At 52.1% G+C, this 19,712-nt stretch overlaps 1 protein-coding gene across 1 annotated transcript in view; it reads left to right on the top strand.

Annotated features, from left to right (window-relative positions):
- The first annotated feature begins 92 nt into the window (after nucleotides 1-92).
- The window catches only part of C2CD2 (C2 calcium dependent domain containing 2), a 51,222-nt gene continuing 31,602 nt past the window's right edge, over nucleotides 93-19,712 (top strand). The window contains exons 1-2 of the mRNA XM_081800427.1: nucleotides 93-226; nucleotides 9,136-9,234. Coding sequence (XP_081656553.1) covers nucleotides 9,211-9,234 — 24 coding nt within the window. The 5' untranslated portion in view covers nucleotides 93-226; nucleotides 9,136-9,210. The remainder of the gene's footprint in view (nucleotides 227-9,135; nucleotides 9,235-19,712) is intronic.

The raw sequence follows: 19,712 nt of genomic DNA, 5'->3' as shown, positions 1-19,712 counted from the left end.
GGTGTCGCTCTTCGTCGTGGCCCTGGGCACGGTGGGCCTGTACCTGGCGCAGTGGGCGCTGGCCAGGGCGCGACCCCGGCCCCCGCGGCGGGCTGCCGAGCCTGGCGAGGGCCGGCGCCCCGAGTCCGACGCGCTGCTCGCCTGGATCCTGACGCTGAACAGCTGGAGGAGCCGGTGGCAGGCCGCCTGGGTGACCGCCCTGAATGATGAGGCCAAACGGAAAGGGGTGAGTGTCTGTGAGGGCGGGTCGTGGCTGCGAGGCTGATGGCCGGGTGCCGGCAGTAAGGGCAGAGCTCTTCCCTGGAGCCTCGCCACGGCCCCAGACTGGTGGAAGTGAGCCTTCCCCGCGGCAGAGCATTCCTGAAAGTTAGGAGAAAGACCCGGGAGAGGGGAATCAAGACAAAGCGATTAGATGGTGTTCACCACCCATCAGGTGTGCCGGGCCCGGGGCTCCACCGCAGGGACACGCTGGCCTTGAATGGGACTTGTCCGAGGGGCCCACTGCCCTTCCTGGAGTCCCAGGTGGCTTCAGGTACCCAGCTGGATACTTACTGCTTTCACACCTGACAGATGAATAATTGTGACCCAAATATGATTCCATCTATAGAAATGAATTTTTTCCAAGAACATATTTCCCAAAGGTTTGCACCCCTTGGCTTATGGAAGTAGTGGCTTTTGTTGTGGGCCAGCCACCTGCCAGACATGGTCTTGGGGACTTTCAGTACATATATCTTCTCTTTGGACCCTCACAACTCCTGGGACGGAGGCGTTGTCCACATTTTACAGGTGGGGAAACTGAGGCCTAGACAGGTTAGGTGACCGGCCCAAGCTCACACGGCCTGTGGGTGGCAGAGTGGGCATTGAACTCCGCTGCCTCCGCCCTCCCAGCTGGGGGGCTCACTAACTCATTCTGCCACCACACTCTCCCGCGGTTGTGTCTTCCAGTTAATTCCTTGGTGACTTATTTTTACTTTTAAGACATCTTCATTTCATGACAAGCTCCTGGCGTCTACAATTTCTGGGCATTCCCTGAGAGGAATTAAGGCCTGGTGTGTTTGGGGAAGTGCCTGACCAGCCTTTGCTCATCACCCTTGCTTTTGTGTTCCTCCACCTGCTTGCAAGGCTCCGTGGAGAAGCCTGTGGCCATTCACTTTAAAAGTAGTGAGTGCTTCATGTCTGGATCCCTCACCCTCCGAAATATTCCCTAGGGGGCCCTCTGCCTGGTCTTTGCGCCATGGCCTTGACTCACATAGCCATGGATTTTAAGAACAAGAAGTCTTTGAGTGTAAATGAGTATAAATTCATTAACTCAAAAGACCGCGTGTTCTGAACTATAAAATTCACTATACCTTTTGGATGAAAAAAGCCTTCAAAGGTCAGTTGACTGCCGTCTGTCTTGATGCCTAGAATCTGTACCCCAGCTGTCCAGAGCTGGACATCTCCTATTCAGGGGAACCACCCCATCTCTCCCCGACCCCCTCTTTTTAAGTAGGCTCCACACCCAACATGGGGCTTGAACTTACAACTCTGAGATCAAGAGTCGCATGCTCTACTGACCGAGCCAGCCACCGCCGCATCTAAAGCCATGTGACCTCACACATGTGAGCAAACACAGATTTGTTTCCCCAGGAATCTGCTGTCTTTGGCGCCCTAACTGACCTGTTATCACAGGCCTGGGTTCTGCGGCTGAGTTTACTCTGGGCTGGTGGTGTGCGCAGGTGGGAGCCTTGCCCCACTTCTCTGCAAAATTTGAGCAAGTATGGGCTGAATGATCTGTAGAAGCCTTCGCTTCTAACCGTGGGACTCTTGCCTCCTGCAGATTTGGGATAGTCCTGCTTACATCATGTTGCTTCATGTCATGACATTTCTTGATTGGCTTCAGAAAATAGGATTGCCTTAGATAGGATGCTTCCAGATTGCCCATGCATGCGAACGGCATGTTGAAGAAGAAAGGAGGAACACGCTGCTCTGGGATTTGTCTTTCTTGGTCAGGTAAAGCAGAGAACACCAAAAAAAAAATGCCTGAAGCTTTCACCCAGATCACCTGCATTTTTGTGTGGGAGCAGGAGGGACTCTGTTCTGGGAGACAGAGATTTGGTTTGCATGTTCTGTCTTCTCTACCTGCTACTGACCATGTACCATGGAGCTTTAGACATCAGTCATTGCAGACTCCTGCCTGGAAGTAGCAATACCCTGGCGTCAAGCTGCAAATGTGCCGAGTCTTCTCTCATGGTTTGGGAGGACGCAGTTTGGTTGTGATTGTGTTGTCAGGTGGATTGGTTGTGTGTGTGTGTGTGTGTGTGGTGGAAACCTCTGCCCTCCCTGATGCCTGGAAGCATTGCTTGATTTGAAATCAAATGACAGGTTTTGCAGACAGATAGGATCTGGGTAAGTGACTGGGCATGGCCTGCTGTCTCGGGCCCACCACTGCCTCTGCACTGGGTGAGCTGGTGTGGCGTGAGTGGGTGTCCCGACCCTGGCGGCCGGCCCCGCAGGAGTTTCCCTTTGTCCTCCTCCATCTCCATTCCCACTGACTCCCACTAATCCCCGATTAGGGTTGATGCTTGGAGCCTGCCCTCCTCTGGAGAGCAACAGCTTAGTGGTGCTCGCCCGCCCCTGCCCTGCCCTGCCCAGGGGGACCACTTCTCCGCCTGTCGCTGGAGCTGGAGGACTCGCCGGATGGAAGTTAACCATGCCTGGCATCTTCCATGCAGAGGGAATTCTCTGTGGATGGAGACAGGAGCTCCTCCCAATTTAAGCTCTGCTCCAGCCTTGAATTTTAAGACTGGAAGGGACCCTAAACTCCTGTACAGAGTGCCCTCCGTCTGCTGGAGAGGCTTGCCCGGGCTGACCTAGCTCCTGGGCGGGTGTTGGTGTGGTCCGCCCGCGTCTGTTGTCACATCCCCCCGTGGACGGCAAGTTCAACTTTGAGACCCACATGCTCCGTTCACTGAGGCACAGTGGGAAAGGAGGAAAGGGTGTGATTGTTTGACCTGCTGTCCTAACGATGGGGTCGTATCTCCCGGCATCTGAGGGCTGGTCGCTAACTTGTGGACTCTCCTTTGACCCTGACCATCAACTATGGCAGTGCAGGCTTCCTGTGTCAGACGGGCCCCTGGGGCTCCAGCCCTCACTCCAGAAGCATTTGTAAACTAGACAGGGTGGTGATTTAGGGAGACACAGGGGAAACCATTGCCGCTGTACCAGCTGGTCAGGCAGATGCCAGGTGTTTTGAAAGCCCAGGCGAGCTGCCCAGAGAGCTTTGAGAAAATCCACACGCTCCCCAACCCCCCAGTTCGGACTTGGTAGGTTGGCAGAGCGCAGGGAGCATACCGTGGTCTTCACGGGCTCCCCAGGTAGCTTCTCGCCTGGGTGCACACCTGTCCCTCAGCCAGCCCCCAGTCAATCAGGGTCCCTCCCACCCAGTGACGTCTCCGCTCTGGTGCCGCAAACACCGGATTCCTGTTGACCTGGTGGCCCTTCAGTCACGGAGAACAGAAAGCTCCTAGAGCTGGCTCAGTCGCTAGCCTGGAAACCAATACCCCCTTACTTCTGTGCACGTTTATGAAGTGGTTTGTGGTGATCATCAGTTACCCCTCCAGTTACCCCAACACCCACCTGGGAGGCTTTGGAAGCCAGGGTCCTTGTGGACAGGCAGCCCCTCCCAAGTCTGATGCTGCTGGGCCACATGTGGGGAACAGTGGCTGCAGAGCGAGGGCTGTGTCCTGTGGCTGGTGTTCTGGGCTCGTCTAGGACTGGACTGCCCAGCTTGGCAGAGGCCCTGAGTTAGGAGGGTCACCAAAACTATTTGTTGCTTTAGTCATTTGCCTGAGGATTTTTTTCAGAGGAATGTTCTCAATGCAAATGACCAAGACTGTGGGACCATTTGTGGTCTTTGTAAAAAAAAAAAAAAAAAAAGATGCTGTGTGAACTTAAAACGTGTTATTAATAGCTCTGACTTGTATATGAGCTTTGACATTTTAAAAAGTGAACACAGCAACAAGACTTCACAGTTTTCCTATTTCACAACCAACTTTGAGTGGCGCTCACAAAAATCTAAACTCCCTGAGCAGCGTCGGTGGCCACGATATGGGAGGTCAGTTGGCAAGAACGTGAAGGTGACTTTGGGTCAGGGCCGTGGATCTGCCCTGCCCCCTAACCGATTGCCTTTCTGCTGCTCAAACATTCAGGGTTCTCTCCCGTGTGGGGCCTTCCCATAGGTCATTCCTTTCGTCTTGAACACTTAATTAACCTTTCTCATTCTTTGACTTCTATAAACCTTCAGGTCTCAGCGCAGAGGTCCCCCATCCTCCCATCCAAGAGGGTGCTGCCCCACCCCCACCCAGGCCACCTGTCCTGTCACCACACCTTGTGTCCTCATCAGCTCCCGGGATTGTGGACGAGCCCAGAGAGCCCTGTCTTTCTGGGCACAGCCGCCTCGGTGCCCAGCACAAGGCAGGCTCAGAGCAGGCGGCGGCCAGGGGATGAATGACAGGCCCTGGTAGGAACTTGTCACCAGACGGGGAGGAATGGTGGCGATGTGCATCACCCCGTCTGGACACAGGCCTTCCCTCCTTGGGAGCTGGCCAAGCCTGGGCAAGACAAGCTGTTTAATGTGCTTTGTTTTTCACTTCTAAAGAATCAACAGTCAAGGAGGCTCACTGATGACTTTGCAAATTGCCAATGTGAAACCTGGGACTAGGCTCCAGTTCCGGCTGTTCTTTGCCCTCACCCATTCTCCCAGAGACAGGAATTGAGGGGAAGGAAGAGTGGGTGTAGTGTTAACGTCAACTAAAATGCAGCCAAAGCTAACTTCCATTCCCATCGGCCAGGTCGTGGGTTGCTGAGGCGGGAGGGGACTTCTTGAGCAGCTTGGAAGAAGCCGTGTTTGCACTGCTGAGGCTGGAAGGCAATTCCGGGGCTGTGTGACCTTGGACAAGCCCTGACTTCTCTGTGCTTCATCTGTAGGGGAGAATGACTTTGGGTTCAGTCTGGAAAACAGAATCCGCTGTGAGCGGGATGAGGTCTGTGCGAGGTATTTAGCAAATAGCCAATAAAGGTGGGCTGTTTTCTTGTAAAGTCTCCCTTAAAAAAAAAATTTTTTTTTTTTTATTTTTTACTGCTTTTAGATACATAGAAAAGTTGCAAAGATAATTCAGAGTTTCCATACATTCCTCACCCAGCCTTACATAACCACAGGCAACATCAGAACCAAGAAATTAACATTGGCACAATGTTACCATAATTCCTAGTGCAGTGATATTAACAACGTGACATGTAAGAAATTAACATGGGCACAAAGCCTTTAAACTGAAGGCCTGACTTGAATTTCACCTAGTCTACCAGTTTCCTTTTATTGTTCCAGGATCCCATTAGGTCCCACAGGGCACTGAGCTACGACTTCTCCCAGTATTGCAAAGTCCGTAATAGTTCCCTAGTCTTTCCTTGTTTTTCACGACCTTGACAGCTCACGACCTTGGAAGAGGACTGATGGTTATTTTGCCAAATGTCGCTCAATTTGGTGTTTTCACAGGCTTGGACCGAGGTTATACAAACCACAGAAGTGATGTGCCCCTATTAATGTCCCATAGCATGGGGTTTGTGACATCAGAGTTCTTACGGAGGGGGCATTGGCCTTGATCCCCTGGTGAGGGCGGTTTCTGCTGGGTTTTCTTCCTTATCCCTTGTGTCTCTTCTCTTGTCATCCCCTTGGTGGTGAAGAGCTATCTTGGGGAGCTACTTTGAGACTGTTACAAGTCCTGTTACTCGTCAGCCTTCTCACTGATTTTGGCATCCATCGTGTATCTGGTCTGCTGGATGATGGTTCTCTGTTTCCTTCTCCTACGTGGATTCATGGCAATTCTCCTGCGAGAAAGAGCTCCCACTTCTCCATGCCGTCGATGACTTGTCTCCATGTGGACTCACAGATACTGATTTTATTCTGCAGCTTATAATCTGATGCCATGGCTGCTTGCTTGGTTGGCGGAATTGCTCTCTTGTGTTCTGCCATCAAGATACATAAATATCTATCGATTTAGCACTTCTCTTCTTCATGATTCCACAAGATGTTTGTTCTAGACTCATCTCGCATTTTTTATTTTCCGCTCTTCCAGCCCCAGGCTCGGCCACTGCTTCGAGCCGCACTGATACCTTTTATTGGAGAAGTGTTTAGAAACCAAGGTCTGGGGGCACCTGGGTGGCTCAATCGTTAGGCGTCTGCCTTCGGCTCAGGTCATGATCCCGGGGTCCTGGGATCGAGCCCCGCATCTGGCTCCTTGCTCAGCTTCCCAGCTGTGGAGAAGCATCTCCCTCTCCCACTCCCCCTGCTTGTGTTCCCTCTCTCGCTGTGTCTCCCTCTGTCAAATAAATAAATAAAATCTTAAAAAAAAAAAAAAGAAACCAAGGTCTGGGCATCAGACGTGCTTGTTACTGCTGCGGTCTCATGGCTTCTAGACCCTTCTAGTAGACAGAGCTAGGAGGTATGGCTGTGTTTGCCCGCACACTCACAGGCTCGTGTCTGTTGTTCTGTACCTTTCTGTCTGCCTGGAGGCTGATACCTCAGATTCTCGTTCAGCAGCAGAGTCCCGATAACTCTCCTTTCCTCACTTCTGTTCTCCCTCTCCAAGAGGCAGGCGTCTGGCCCTTCCTGTCTCTGACATGGTGACTTACTTGGTCAGTTCTCGTAGACACATGAAGCAGTTTCTGCATTGCTGACCTGCTCCCCTGTGAGAAACACACTTACGGACCAGGTTATGCATTTACGCAGTCGGGATGTCGTCATCCAGAGTTTCTAAGGTTAGCTCTGTGTTCTCCCACCCCTTCAGGCGGTGATGGCTTTCGTGGGTAATGCGGTTAGGTTCATTTGTTTGTTTGTATTCCTTCGGGGGTTCCTCCCACATCCTGATTTTTTTTTAAAATCCATTTTTTTAACCCAGTGATTTGGGATGCCGCGTTTGTCATGAAGTTTCTCCGCGCATTTGGGGGTGTGGTGGACACGCTGGTCTGGTCCACTGGGCCGTTGTGTGTCCCCGCATCCGGACCGCACAGCTGAAGTCACCGAGGTTCTGCGGTGTGTTTTCACGTCGGGTGGGGCTAGTCCTCCTCGTGTTTTTCTTTTCTCAGTGTCTTCCTGGTGACTCCTGCGTGTTGCTTTTCCCTGGGGACGTAAAGCCCTGCTCTGGTCTGAGTGAGGCCGTGTCTGCACATGGACAGAGTGTGAGAGGTACATCAGCGAGGGCTTGTGTCCCGCCTGCACGCTGGGCTTCCTGCAACCCTAGGACCGGGCCCTTTGGAAGGGCAAGAGAACCTTGCGTCTTTATTTTAACTCAATAATTCATTTCCTTTGGGCGCCCACCCCTTGACGTTCAATTTCCCAGCAAAATCTTTTCCGGGTTTTAATCTAGAAGGTGTCAGAGGGAGGAGAGTAGAGAGCGCATCCACCGATACCGGGGTTTCCAGGGTGCTGGAGGTCCCCTGTAGCTGCAGCTGCTTCACCAGGCTGTGTGGGCAGCTGCGAGCACCCCTGCTCGCCCCGGCCTGCCCGCCCATTCCCTCCCTGCCCCTGGCCCGCAGCTCACACCCAAACAAGCTCCAGCCGCGGAGAACGTCTGCGGAGCAGCCCGAAGGGTGACTTCATCACTCTTGAGAAGTAGATTTAATTCTCCCCTGATGATTTTAGGGGGTGAGATAGATGTTGCTAAAGCAGGGCACGGTCGGACGCCTGTAAGTGAGAACGTTCTGGGTCTTTTAGGTTCATTCTTGGTCATCGGGAATTCTTAAGAAATAGCCCCAGGATAACTTCACGGCTTGCTCATTTGCACCCTGCTTGTCAGAGGAACTTTGGTGCCATCTCGTACCATTTTATTCTCCTGCCCTCGATCGTGGCCTGTAGTTGCGAATAGTTGGCCACGTGGAGAGTGTCTGACATGATGACAGAGGGTGGGAAGTTGGGAGGTTGAATATATGTTTTTTTACCACCCAATCAGAACTTACGAGACAGTGAGGCACTTCTTAGAGCGCATCAGGAAGGGTTTCACTCCAGGGTCGTGATGGCGGCGTAAGCCTTCGGCCTCCACAAGAACTTATTTTTATTTATTCATTTTTTTTAAAGATTTTACTTACTTATTTGACAGAGAGACATAGAGAGAGAGGGAACACAAGCAGGGGGAGTGGGAGAGGGAGAAGCAGGCTTCCCGCAGAGCAGGGAGCCCGATGCGGGGCTCGATCCCAGGACCCTGGGATCATGACCTGAGCCGAAGACAGACACTTAATGCCTGAGCCACCCAGGCGCCCCGAGGACTTATTTTTAAAAAGGCCAAGACTTGGTTGACTATCGCAGCCCTGATTTTTCTTTTATAAAACATGAGTCTTGCCATGTGGTCCTGTTAATGTAATTGCACATCTCTCCTTTGGAGATCTTTAGTTGCAAGACCGAAAAGGGATATGCGCTGATACACAACGGAGGGGTTTACTCACAGGGTGTGGTAAGGTGCACAGAGCCCAAGGCAGAGTGGAACCAGGAGACCTTGGGCAGCAGGAGCCTGGCAGCCCCAAAGGTCTGTGAAGCAGGGGCTCAGGAATCCGCTCCTTGGGCACAGCCAGCTGGCTGGTTCATTTTTAGCCAAGGAATTTCAAATTCCAGGGAGAGGTGGCTGGCCCCTGGGGGTTCCTGCCCACTTACCACTGGTTGGTGGGAGAGGAAGGCGGTGCACCACGTGAAGCAGGGAGAATTGATTCTCTAAAACCAGAGAGAACTTCTTTCTTCTGGCAAAAGGAGCAGAGGACAGAGCCCTTGGCCCTGCTGTGCTTGGCCAGATAGTGAGCTGGACCTTCAGCGCCACACCCAGCACCCTGCCCCTTGTAAACTCGAGTGTTCAGAACCCCCTTTGCCATCTTTATTGCCACATGTCTGGTTTTGTTGTGCATTCCTTGCTTCCTGTCCCTCTCTGGTAACCGAACCCAGCCCCGAGTGCGTTATATTGTGAGCGATATTTGACCCCCGCTGCTGATGGAAGCACAGCTTTAACTGAAGGGGGTCATGTTCCCAGGTTTGCAGAGCTTTCTCCCCAGTATATAATCGTGACGGGGGCCGCCCCATGCTGACGTGCCCTCACCGTGCCTCTCCTTCTGTTCCAGGGCCCGCTGTTTCTGTCCTTCGAGGAGGACCCTCTGCAGCAGCCCCTCGAGCTGGCCGTGCGGCGAGTCTCGAGCATGGCCAGGTCCGCCCAGGAGAAGGTGAGCTGGGGCGCGGTCACCTGCCGTGGGCCTTTCCCGACTGAGAGAGTGAATTCAAAGCTCAGGTTGGGTGGGGGGGTTATTCTGTTTTAGGATTACTGAAAATATGGACACCTTAAAAATGTAAAAAAAAAAATTTAAGTGTGGTCTATCAACTGATGGATGGATAAATAAAACCTGGTAGATCCACACAATGGACTAGTATTTCGCCTTGAAAAAGAAGGAGATTCTGGCACGTGCCATGTGCATGGGCCTTGAAGACACCTCGCTGAGCACAAAAGGCCAGTCCCAGAAGGCACATCTCGCGTGGCTCCGTTTATGTGGCCTATCCGGGGTGGCTGCATTGCCGCGCACTGGGCGGGGGGATGCAGAGTGACTGCCCGTGGGTGCGGGGTGTCTTTGTGGGGTGATGATAAGGTTCTGAAAGCGGTGGTGCTGATGCCCATACAACTCTGTGAAATAGGTTAAAAACCATTGAATTGGGGGCCCCTGGGTGGCTCAGTCCGTTAAGAGTCTGACTCTTGATTTTGGCTCAGGTGACAATCTCAGGGTCGTGGGATCGAGCTCCGAGTCGGGCTCCATGCTCAGCAGGGAGTCTGCTTGGGATTCTCTCTCTCCCTCTGCCCCTCCCTCTGCTCTATCTCAAATAAGTAAATAATTCTTAAAAAAACCTTGAATTATACAGTTTAAATGGGCAAATTAAATGCTATGTGAATCATCTCTCATTAAAATGCATATATTTGTGTTTGTGTATATATATGACACCTAGATTTGAGCCAACTCGATGCTTTGTTGAGCTCATTTTACAGTCTGTGGTTGTTCACGGGCTGAAGTTACTTATTAGTCTGATCACATACCGTAAATAAAAGATTTTTTTTTTTTAAATGAAAAGTATCTGTAAAAACTCCTAAGAGACTTCCTCTGAAATACAAGGCTTGTATCTATCTACGTTTTACTGTCGGGTCCCACATGTGCTGTTTAGCAGACGGGGTTGGGGGGGGACACCGGCGTGACCCGGCTGGAGAAGGCGAGCACTCCAGCCCCAGAACCCGCCCCCCCCCTCAGATTCTGCTCCCTGTCCTCGCTAGCATAGCGTTTGCAGCCTTGGTTCCTTCGCTTTGCCTACAGGTCGGGGCTCTGGAAGGACCAAGGCTTCTGTCGTCATCTTCTACCCATAGACAATGGAGCTGTTCTCTCTTTCCCAGTAGTACAGCAAGGCTGCGGTGAACCTGCGTGCTTCCTGTCCCCGCCTCCTCAGGCGCGAGCAGGGAAGTAGATGGGGGGGACGCGGGGCTGCTAGGCTGTAGGTATGCGCGCTGCAGAGTGACCAGCTATTCTGGAATTAGTCACCAGAGCGCTGCTCCCCACCCACTGGGCCCCTGCGAGGGCTCTCCTTCCCCACCCCCTTGCCAACACTGGAGTCACGTGCTCTTTTATCCCTGTGATGAGTGTGGGGAAGTCTCTGGGAGGTATTGGGGTACGACAGGAAATTGGCTGCAGTAGTGCGGGATAACAAGACCCACATGGCACGTTAGGGCTGGACGGGGCTGGGCCAGCAGGTGGCCCAGTGCTTTTATGATACCGGGGGGCTGAGGGCAGTTGGCTTCCCCCTGCATGGGAAGTGCCTCTGGGCGCGGTGAGCACCCTCTAGTATTGACCGATCGGGACCGAATCCCTTTGTGGTGGGCACTTGCTGTTTGGTGTTTTCTGACACTGCCCCAGTTTCTGAGGCACGGAGTGTTCAGGGCGGGCCCGGAGGTGTAGAGGGGGGAGCTGAGAGGTGGATAGAGCAATCGGCCGTTTTTAAAGGCCTTGATATTTAGTGCCAGAAAAGCAGCTTTAGAAAGGGGAGGGTGAAATCGTGTTTATTTGAAGACAATTACAGAAACGGTGCATGCGCATTAAAAAGTTAAAAACGATACAGCCATCCACCGCCTGGCCCCCTGCACGGAGCCTCCTTCCCCTGCGCCCCCCGGGAAGGGACCGCTGCCCACAGCGTATTCTCGGAAGCTTCTTATGTCCTGCAGACAAATGGCATAGCACACGGGGGCTTGTTTCGTTTTATGGGTTTCTGCATAGTTCTTGACTCTTACGTTTTCTTGGCCGAGTGAGAAATGGGAGCTTGTTGTTGCCTTGTCATGGCTGCAGGTGGTGCTGTCCTGGGGTGAGCTGGTGGCCCGTCAGTGTCAGGCCCCCAGCCCCGCCGAGCGGTGTGGGAGAGTGGGTCCTGGAGCGGGGACCGAGGGCCACTGTTGCTTACCAGCCTGTGGCCTGCGCACGCCCACGGTGGGGGGCCCCCGCTGGGATCCTGCTGGCTCCTGGGAAGTTGGGTGTAGGACACCCCCAAGTTCGTGGGTCCTGCACACCACCTTCCCCACTCACGGTCGGGCTTCTTGGCTGACCACGGCACACTTGAAGGCGCCGTTTTGTGAAGGGATCAAGCCAGGTTAATCAGAGTTTCTCCTGCCTTGTGTCCCGGAGGGGGATTCTTTACGCCGGTACGTCAGAGGAAGGCGGGCATGTACCACGGCCTCTCTACTGTTGCTCCAGGACCTCGTGTTCTCGAACCGCTGCATCACGCGTGAAGCTGCCAGCAACCGGGTTCTGCTGCTTTTAGGATCTACCCCCCACCTGGGTTTCAGACAGATTGAACCCTCTGTCCACTCTGTCATGTTTTTCCTGTGCTCTACAGAGTTCTCGAGGAGGGAGATCTATAACGTCACTTGGGGACCACAAACAAAGGTTTAAAGAAATACAGAAGCATGGTTTCAAGGACGTCACCCTCCCTCCCCCAGCTCGCTCCGTATGATCAGCCTGTATCTTTCTCATCTCCCTGACTCAGCCCTGACAAGGGATGTGTGGATGGCACTTGAGCTAATGACAGGGACAAGTCCGGCCTGGACCGTGGGGCTTGAGGACATAGTCACGTCTCTGGTCATCTAGCTGGGAATGGGGATCCTGGTCTCCCTTTGTGCGCGCCTTCCTGACTCATGTTCGGTCTTGAGTCTCGCCGCGGGCCGCCAGGGAGCAGAATCGGGCCTGCCCTGCTCTCCAGGTACCCTGCACTTGACTTTCTGCTGCCACCCATAAAGACCCCCGTGTGCCAAAGTAATCGCCTTGGCAAATACCTGGCTCATCAGCACCCCCCCACCCCCACGTCCTACACTGAAAGGGGGTCTTGCGTAGCTTGGAGCAGCGTGAGGTGCCTTGCAGAGCCCGTGGTGGGGGCCGGACGCACGGCCTGCCCATGGCTCAGTAGGAGCACTGTGGACTTGGAGCACTCTGACGCCAGCGGTGTGGGCTTTTCTTCCGTGTGATAACCAACTCACTGCACACCCACTGGGTGTTCAGTAACTCCATTCTGTTCTTATCCTGACCCCCTAGACTTGGCACAGACCCCCAGGCTAAGGGCACAGCCCCACACGACTGCCCCCGTTGGATGCCACTCCCAAGTCTGGGCCATCTGGACTTCGGACCCACCGGCCGTAAAGTCAGGGGGTTCCCACCTCTCCTCAGTTTTGATAATTTGCTAGAACAACTCCTGGAATTTCAGGAAAACGGTTTACTTCCTATTACTGGTTCATGATACGGGAAACAACTCAAGAACAGCCAGATGGGAGAGATGCGTAGGGCAAGGTGTGGTGGGAGGGGCCCTGAGCTTCAGGCTGACTCCGGGCACGCCACCCTCCCAGCACCTCCTCACGTAGACCAACCCAGAAGCTCTCCAGACTCCGTCGTTTAGGGGTTTTTATGGAGGTTTCATTACTCAGGCATGATTGAGTAAATCACTGGCCTTTGGCGATTGAACTCAATCTCTGGCCCCTCTCCCCTCCCGTCCCCTCCCCAGTGGGTGGGGCTGAGAGTTCCATCCCCCTGATCATGACTGGTGTTGGGAGTTACCAGCCCCCATCCTGAAGCATACACAGCCCCCAACCGCCAGTCATCTCCTTAGCACACAAAAAACACTCTTATCCTTTGGGAGATCCAATGGTGTTAGGAGCCGTGAGCCAGGACCTGGGGACAAAGCCCAGGTACTTATCCCAAGCAGCAGCCCTGCGGGTGGTGTGGGTCGTGGGTTTTCCTACAGGGAGCCTGTGCGGGGCAGCTTCTTGGGCGGTGGCCGGAAGCATCCCTGTCACTTGGGCTCACTGTATGCGGGCACGGCTGGTAGAGGCGGGAGGCAGGCCCCGCACATTCCCAGTGGGGGCACTCTGCACTGAAGCCATCACCTTTAAACTTCTCTCCAGGGGCTCCTCTGCCTTCCCTTCCAGTCTCAACATGCTCTGAATAGATTTATTTCTCCCAGACTGTAATTACCCTCTTACACAAGAGCAACGAGTTTCTACCTATGTTCTCTTTCCGCATGTCCTGGGAGAGGTTTGCTCCAGAATGTTTGACCCAGAAAAGACAAACCTTCCTTTCTACATTGCAAGTGGCTCGAGAGTCAGCTCTTTGCTCCACAGCAGGTCCCAATAGCCCTTCCACGGCACGTCCGTGGATTCAGAAATTCCACCTTCGGTTCCGTGGAGGCAAGAGGTCTACAAGGGCCCCATGGAGACTCATCCAGTCTGAATCAGGGTTTGGGAGTGGTGCTGGGACAGGCACCCACCGAGAAAGCCATGCATTTCCTTTAGGGAGCGTGGTGTGTCTCTTTGGACACAGCGTTTATTCAGAAAGCTTGCCGGTGAAAACAAGGGTCCCTCTTGGCACTGGAAGCAATCTTTGGAGACTGGGGGTGATGTTGGCTTTCTTTCTCTGGTGTGAGGCCAGGTGTCCTGTGAAAGACAGTAATTATCCCCGTCTGCAGTGCCATTCGTAAATAAATAGAGGCTTCTAATGGTATAATGATCATCTGTAGGTTACAGTTCTGAATAGACGTAATAACCCACCCAGCATGGAGAAGGGCCCACCTCGGAAGCCAGGGAGACACTGGTGGATCTGAGCATGTTTGGGCACTTCTTTCTCCCTCTGAGCTGGCGGTTGGGTGTCTGTGAAGGGTGCATCCTTCCCTGGCAGGGTGGTGGGGAGAACGAGGGCCAGCCCAGGCCTCGGCTCCTGATGCCATGAGGTGTGAGCAGCCACGGGCTCTGTCTCTTCTCATCAGTGTTCACCATACAAGTATCAACGCCCATTGTACAGAGGGAGAAACTGAGGTGAACAGAGGCTAAGTCACTTGGGCGAGAGCTACTAAGTAGTAGAGGCCCGAGTCGAAGCCAGTCAGCCTCCAGAGACAAGCTGAACCCTGGCACACCGTCGTCCGCGCTGTGACTCTTCTTCTTCACACCCGTATCCTTCTGTCCCCTGTGCCCCCGCCCCCACCCGACAGCGGAAGAGACAGACGAGCATGAGGCCCTAACCCACCTTTGCTTCTATAAACCTGCAGCAACAAACAGAACTTGGACAATTGCATGGACTCTCCCCCAGAATCTTGTTCCGCCTGCGCTGTACGTCGGGGAACCCCACAGCCCACACTGGGTGTGGGTCGTGTTCTGTGTGCGGCTGACTAAGGCTGGGACGTGTTTATGTGCTGAAATATACTCTGAGAGCAGCCAGGGCCTCCCGCGCTCTCTCTAGACCTCAGTGGGCCCCCTTGGTTTCCAAGTGTGGCCTGATTCTGGGTTGTCCATGTTTGTCTCTCTAGTTGCAAATGGGAAGCGTGGTTGATTTTTTTTTTTTTTGCTTTGCGTGACTTGAAATTCGAGGTATCCCATCAGGCTGGTATTTATGCTAAAATGCTAACAGGTTGTGAAATTGTTTTGTACCAGGGTCTTTCCAAAGGCAGCTACGGAGATACCTCATTGGAAGCCCCACCCTGGGATGGGAGCCATGCCTCCCCGGAGCTCCACCTCTTTGGGTTACTGTACTGAGTTCTGGGCTGAGTCAATCCTGGGCTGCAGCCTGATTTTGCCTTGAGAAGACAGGGTAAAGGACCCACAGACAAGCTGGAGTCTTGTGTGTTGGACTATCAAGCAGTAGCGTTCGGGGTAGGTGGGACAGAGTGACCTGGCCCCTTGCAGGGAGCACTAACAGCCAGCCTGGAAAAGACACAATTCCCTCCTGCCTTCGTTTTAAAGGAAATGTCTTGTATGTGTCTTTTCATACATAGGGTTGATGAAAGAGAATGGCATGTTCACAAACAGACTTTTGAGCCAAGGAATGCCCACAGTAAACCACGTTCCCTAGTAACCATTCCTCTTGGGAGTGCAATATTACTGGAAAGCCTGTTCATTTTAAAGTGTCCCAACAAGAGGAGGGTTGGGGTATTGCCAGGGTGAGATGTCAGAGCCCATGTAGTTCACGGCACACCCCTCAGTACCATAAAGTAGAGCATCGACCCAGCATTCCTTGGGTTGGGCCGCCATCTTGTTTCCAGTATTTTTCATCTTTCCCTGGGCAAACAGGATTAGCTTCATAGATGTTCTGATCATATCTAGCCGTAATGCATTTTACCTTTTAAACTGAGTCTCGGTGCCTGGGTGGCTCATTCGGTTAAGCTTCTGACTCTTGATTTTGGCTCAGGTCATGATCTTAGGGTCATGAGATTGAGCCCTACACTGGGCTCTGTGGTCATCATGGAGTCTGCTTGAGATTCTCTCTCTCTCCCTCTGCCCCTCTCCCTGCTCACACTCTCTAAACAAACAAACAAATAAATAAAAGCTTAAAGATTCCTTATTCTAGAGTAGACATGGTCGTTTATAAATCAGCTTTGTGCTGTCTTCAAGAACATTTACGAGGGTGAGTCTGGACGGCCGCATTGGGAGCTCTGGATGATTAGTGAAGGGGCTTTACCTTCCCTTTCATTTTGGAGTTCTTTCCTCAGGATGTTGTATAGCATGATTATAGGGAGAAGGATTCAGTGACATCAACCTTTAGATGCATTTTTGTGGCTGTATTCCAATTCTTTTGGGGACAGGAGTAATTAAATTATTTCCAGGTCTCTAGAGTGTTCCAAGAGAAGAAGGAGCTGAGTCAGCCGTACAAGAAGCTTACTTGAAAAGGAACGTGGAAGGAGTGCAGTGAGATTTGAAGACATTACAGGCCTTTCTCTGGCAAGCGTTAGCAAAACTCAGGACTTCCTAGGCCTGGCGTTCTTTGGCCCCAGGTCTAAACAAAGGAATACAGTTTCAGGATAAGACCTATTTGCCTAAATATGTGACTATTTGAGCTTCTGTCTTGAAGCTGGAGAGAGCACAGAAAAGTGAACAATGGCCCCCACTCCGTTCTGTCTGCACAGGTTATGGTGACGGTGACGTGTGCTCGTCTTTGCATTCCCATGATGCTTCGCTCCTGGCCTTCCCCCTTGATCTGCAGGAGTGGACCAGGTCTCCACCTTGGGGACCCTCAGTCCACAAAGTCCATCCTCCATAAACACTCTCTTCTGTAGAGAGGAGGGGGGTTTATCTGGAATACACAGTTCAGCTTTCTGTTGGTGCGATTTTGAAATGGTTTATGTAACCGAGGAGTTGTCTACTCACTTTGGAAAAAGATAACTCAAGCATAAAGCAGGTGGGCTCATGGCTGGCTGTTTTCACAGGAGCCCCTTATGCTCCTAGATGTTGGCTTCATGAAGTCCTGTTCTGGGGCCAGAGTTTCACGTCTGTTCTCGGAGAAGTACTCAGTCCCACTGTGGGTATTAGATATTGTTTCTACTTAACTATAAAAATCCAGTATCAGTATCAGAGTCCCTCAGTGGGAAGCCTGAGCGATGAGGATTGCATAGCCCTATGTAAACAGCTCTGTGTGATCGGGATGCTCTGAGGAGCTAACTTGAAAACCTCGGGAGGGACCCTCATAAACACAGGTGTGTGGGGGACAGGGGAGACTGGGTCAAGAGCAGGGTTGTTCATCGGATTTAGGCAGATGTCAGCCCTGGACATTCTGGCCCCTTGGGAAGGCCGACTGGCTGGAAGGGTCTGCTGAACATTATAGCAGGGCCCCCACCTTCTGCTGCTCCAAGCGGGGTCCCCTGTGTGATGGTGAAGGCTTGCCCCCGTTCACCGGGGTTGAGAGAATTTAATCCCCCTTGTGGATAACACCTTAATGCAACTAAAAGAAGATTACTTATTTTTAAAGCCTTTCCATTTTGTTCTTGTCCATTTGACAAATGAAGCATTATTATTCCCAGGGTGGCAGGGGCAGTGGCCGGCCAGGATGAGGATTGGTCCCATCATTGTCCCTCAGCTGGGCTCATGGCCACAGTGCTAGCAGCATTTCGTTGGGCCAAGCTGTGACGTTGGGGCTAGCCGTTGTAGTTTGGCCCTCCCGCTGAGCGCTGCAGGGAGACCAAGGAAGGGTTTGTCTGCGTGACAGGTTTTATGTGGGGGATCGGGACTCCTAGGGCCAGGAAGACCCTCCAGCGGGTCTCGGTGAGAGGACGTTGGGACCCATAGATGCTCTGTCTTTGGTATTGTACTTACTCTCTTGATGTGACTCGAATAGGAATTGTGACCATTGGAGTCTTGCATTCTAGAAGTTTTAAAGTCTTTTAAGTCTAAATCCGCTTGTTTATTTATTTGCTCTTAATCATGTGCTTAGGCCACCTCCATATCCAGGGATGGGGTAGGGGGGAAGCTTTGTCTAGAACTGGATACAAAGGAGAACCCACTCCTTCTTTCTCAAGAGCACTGATGAAGCCGTGGGATTTTATTGCTAAAATTCTAGTTAGCTTAGTAGAGAAGGTTCCAGAGACCTAACAGGAGTCAAGCAGTCATCCTCTGGTGTCTTACTCAGAGCGGTGTGAGGCCCCGGGCCGTCGAGACGAGCACAGCGAATGTTCTCCTTGTCATGTCATTTGTGTTTGTAGCTCATCTGGCACGAAAATATGTTCCTCCAAAAAGGATTGTTTATAGAGCATTTATTTTTAAAATGAATAGACGACATTTCTTACACAAACATTTTTTTGTTCCAACCTTTTGTGAACTCGGGAGAGGCAATAACATGATGAAGATATGTAAACTCAGGCACGTAGCTCAAGTTCCTTCTCGAGACCTTGCTGGGACGGGGGAGACCAGTGTGGGGTGGCGTCTGCCAGGATGGAGAGCAAGTGATGCTTTCCCTTCTCATTCTGTGCCGTCGGACCTCCGACAGTGGACGCTGGGGGTGGACGCTGGGGGTGGATGCTGGGGGTGTCACAGTGTCCGGGTCAGGTCTCCTCAGGAGGGGCAGATGGGCTGGGGGGGGTGGTGGGATGGGGGTGGAGAGGCTCTGGATGCAGGACTGTTGGGGGTGGGGAGGAAGGAGTTAGCTGGGGATGAGAAAGAAGAAGAGGACAGATGTCCTAGCCTGATGTCCTAGCCTGAACTTGGGGAAACAGCAGGCCGGATAAAGGAACTATTTGGATAATCTTTCCACTTGGTATTTTATTTTAGATTCTGATAAATCCACCAGAGAATTAAGGAATTTTCTTTTCCTTCCCAAGTGACAGCCGGCAGTGTTCCCTTGGGAAGGTGGGGGTCCCTCCTGCCTTACACTCCGCCTCCTGATGACTTGGCTCTGGCCTGGCATGCTGGCCACCTGCCGGGCGTGCCCCACAGCACCCTTCCTCCCAGCAGGTGCGCACCTGGCACCTGTTTCCTCATCATCCCCATCATCCCCCGGGGGCTTGCTCGGCCTTCTGCGAGGGCAGGGGTGACCCCTCATTCTAGACGATCCTCTCCTGTAGAGGGGTTCTATGGCAGAAACTTGGTATTTCTCTGTTCGGTAACCTCTCTCTCTAAAACGCTTTGTGATTTTTATTGGGAATGTGGCCTGGTTTATTCCTGGTGTAATTACTTGTCTTTGTTTTATAGGTCCTTAAGCGAACTCACTTTATAATGCTATTTTTTAAGGCTGTATAATTTCCTAAGTGTTTAATATTTTATATGTTCTTTGAATTATCCCCACATCTTGGGAAGCCACAGTAGGTTGAAAATTATCTAGATAGAAACAATTTATGGTGTTCCGAGTATATTCTTAAGTTTTTTTGCTTATAAAATCTATCACTTGTTTTCTTTTTTTTTTAAGAAGTTGTTTTTTTTTTTTAAGATTTTATTTATTTATTTGACAGATAGATAGAGAGCATAAGTAGGCAGAGCGGCAGGCAGAGGGAGAGGGAGAAGCAGGCTCTCCGCTGAGCATGGAGCCGGACGTGGGGCTCGATCCCAGGACCCCAGGATCATAACCTGAGCCGAAGGCAGCTGCTTAACCGACTGAGCCACCCAGGCGCCCCTCACTTGTTTTCTTTCTAAGGCTCAGTTTTAGAGAGAGGAGATGGCTAATGGCTTTTACTCCATGTGAACGGTGAAATGTCTGCGGACTCAGCTGGTGGGGAGAAACAGATCACAGTATCCAGGAAAAACTTTTTATGTGGAAAGAATGTAACGACTCGATTTGGGCAAAACAGAGTTTAGCTCTTGAGAAATGCATTCGGAAGAAAAGATCTGGAATGTTGTTTGCAGTTTTCCAACTATTCCGTAATAGAAAAGATGTGAATCTGGGTA

The sequence above is a fragment of the Leptonychotes weddellii genome, chromosome 1 (genome assembly GCF_054177405.1).
Source record: "Leptonychotes weddellii isolate Sample4059 chromosome 1, ASM5417740v2, whole genome shotgun sequence".
NCBI classification, from domain to species: domain Eukaryota; kingdom Metazoa; phylum Chordata; class Mammalia; order Carnivora; family Phocidae; genus Leptonychotes; species Leptonychotes weddellii.
This window is presented reverse-complemented; position numbering and strand designations above follow the sequence as displayed.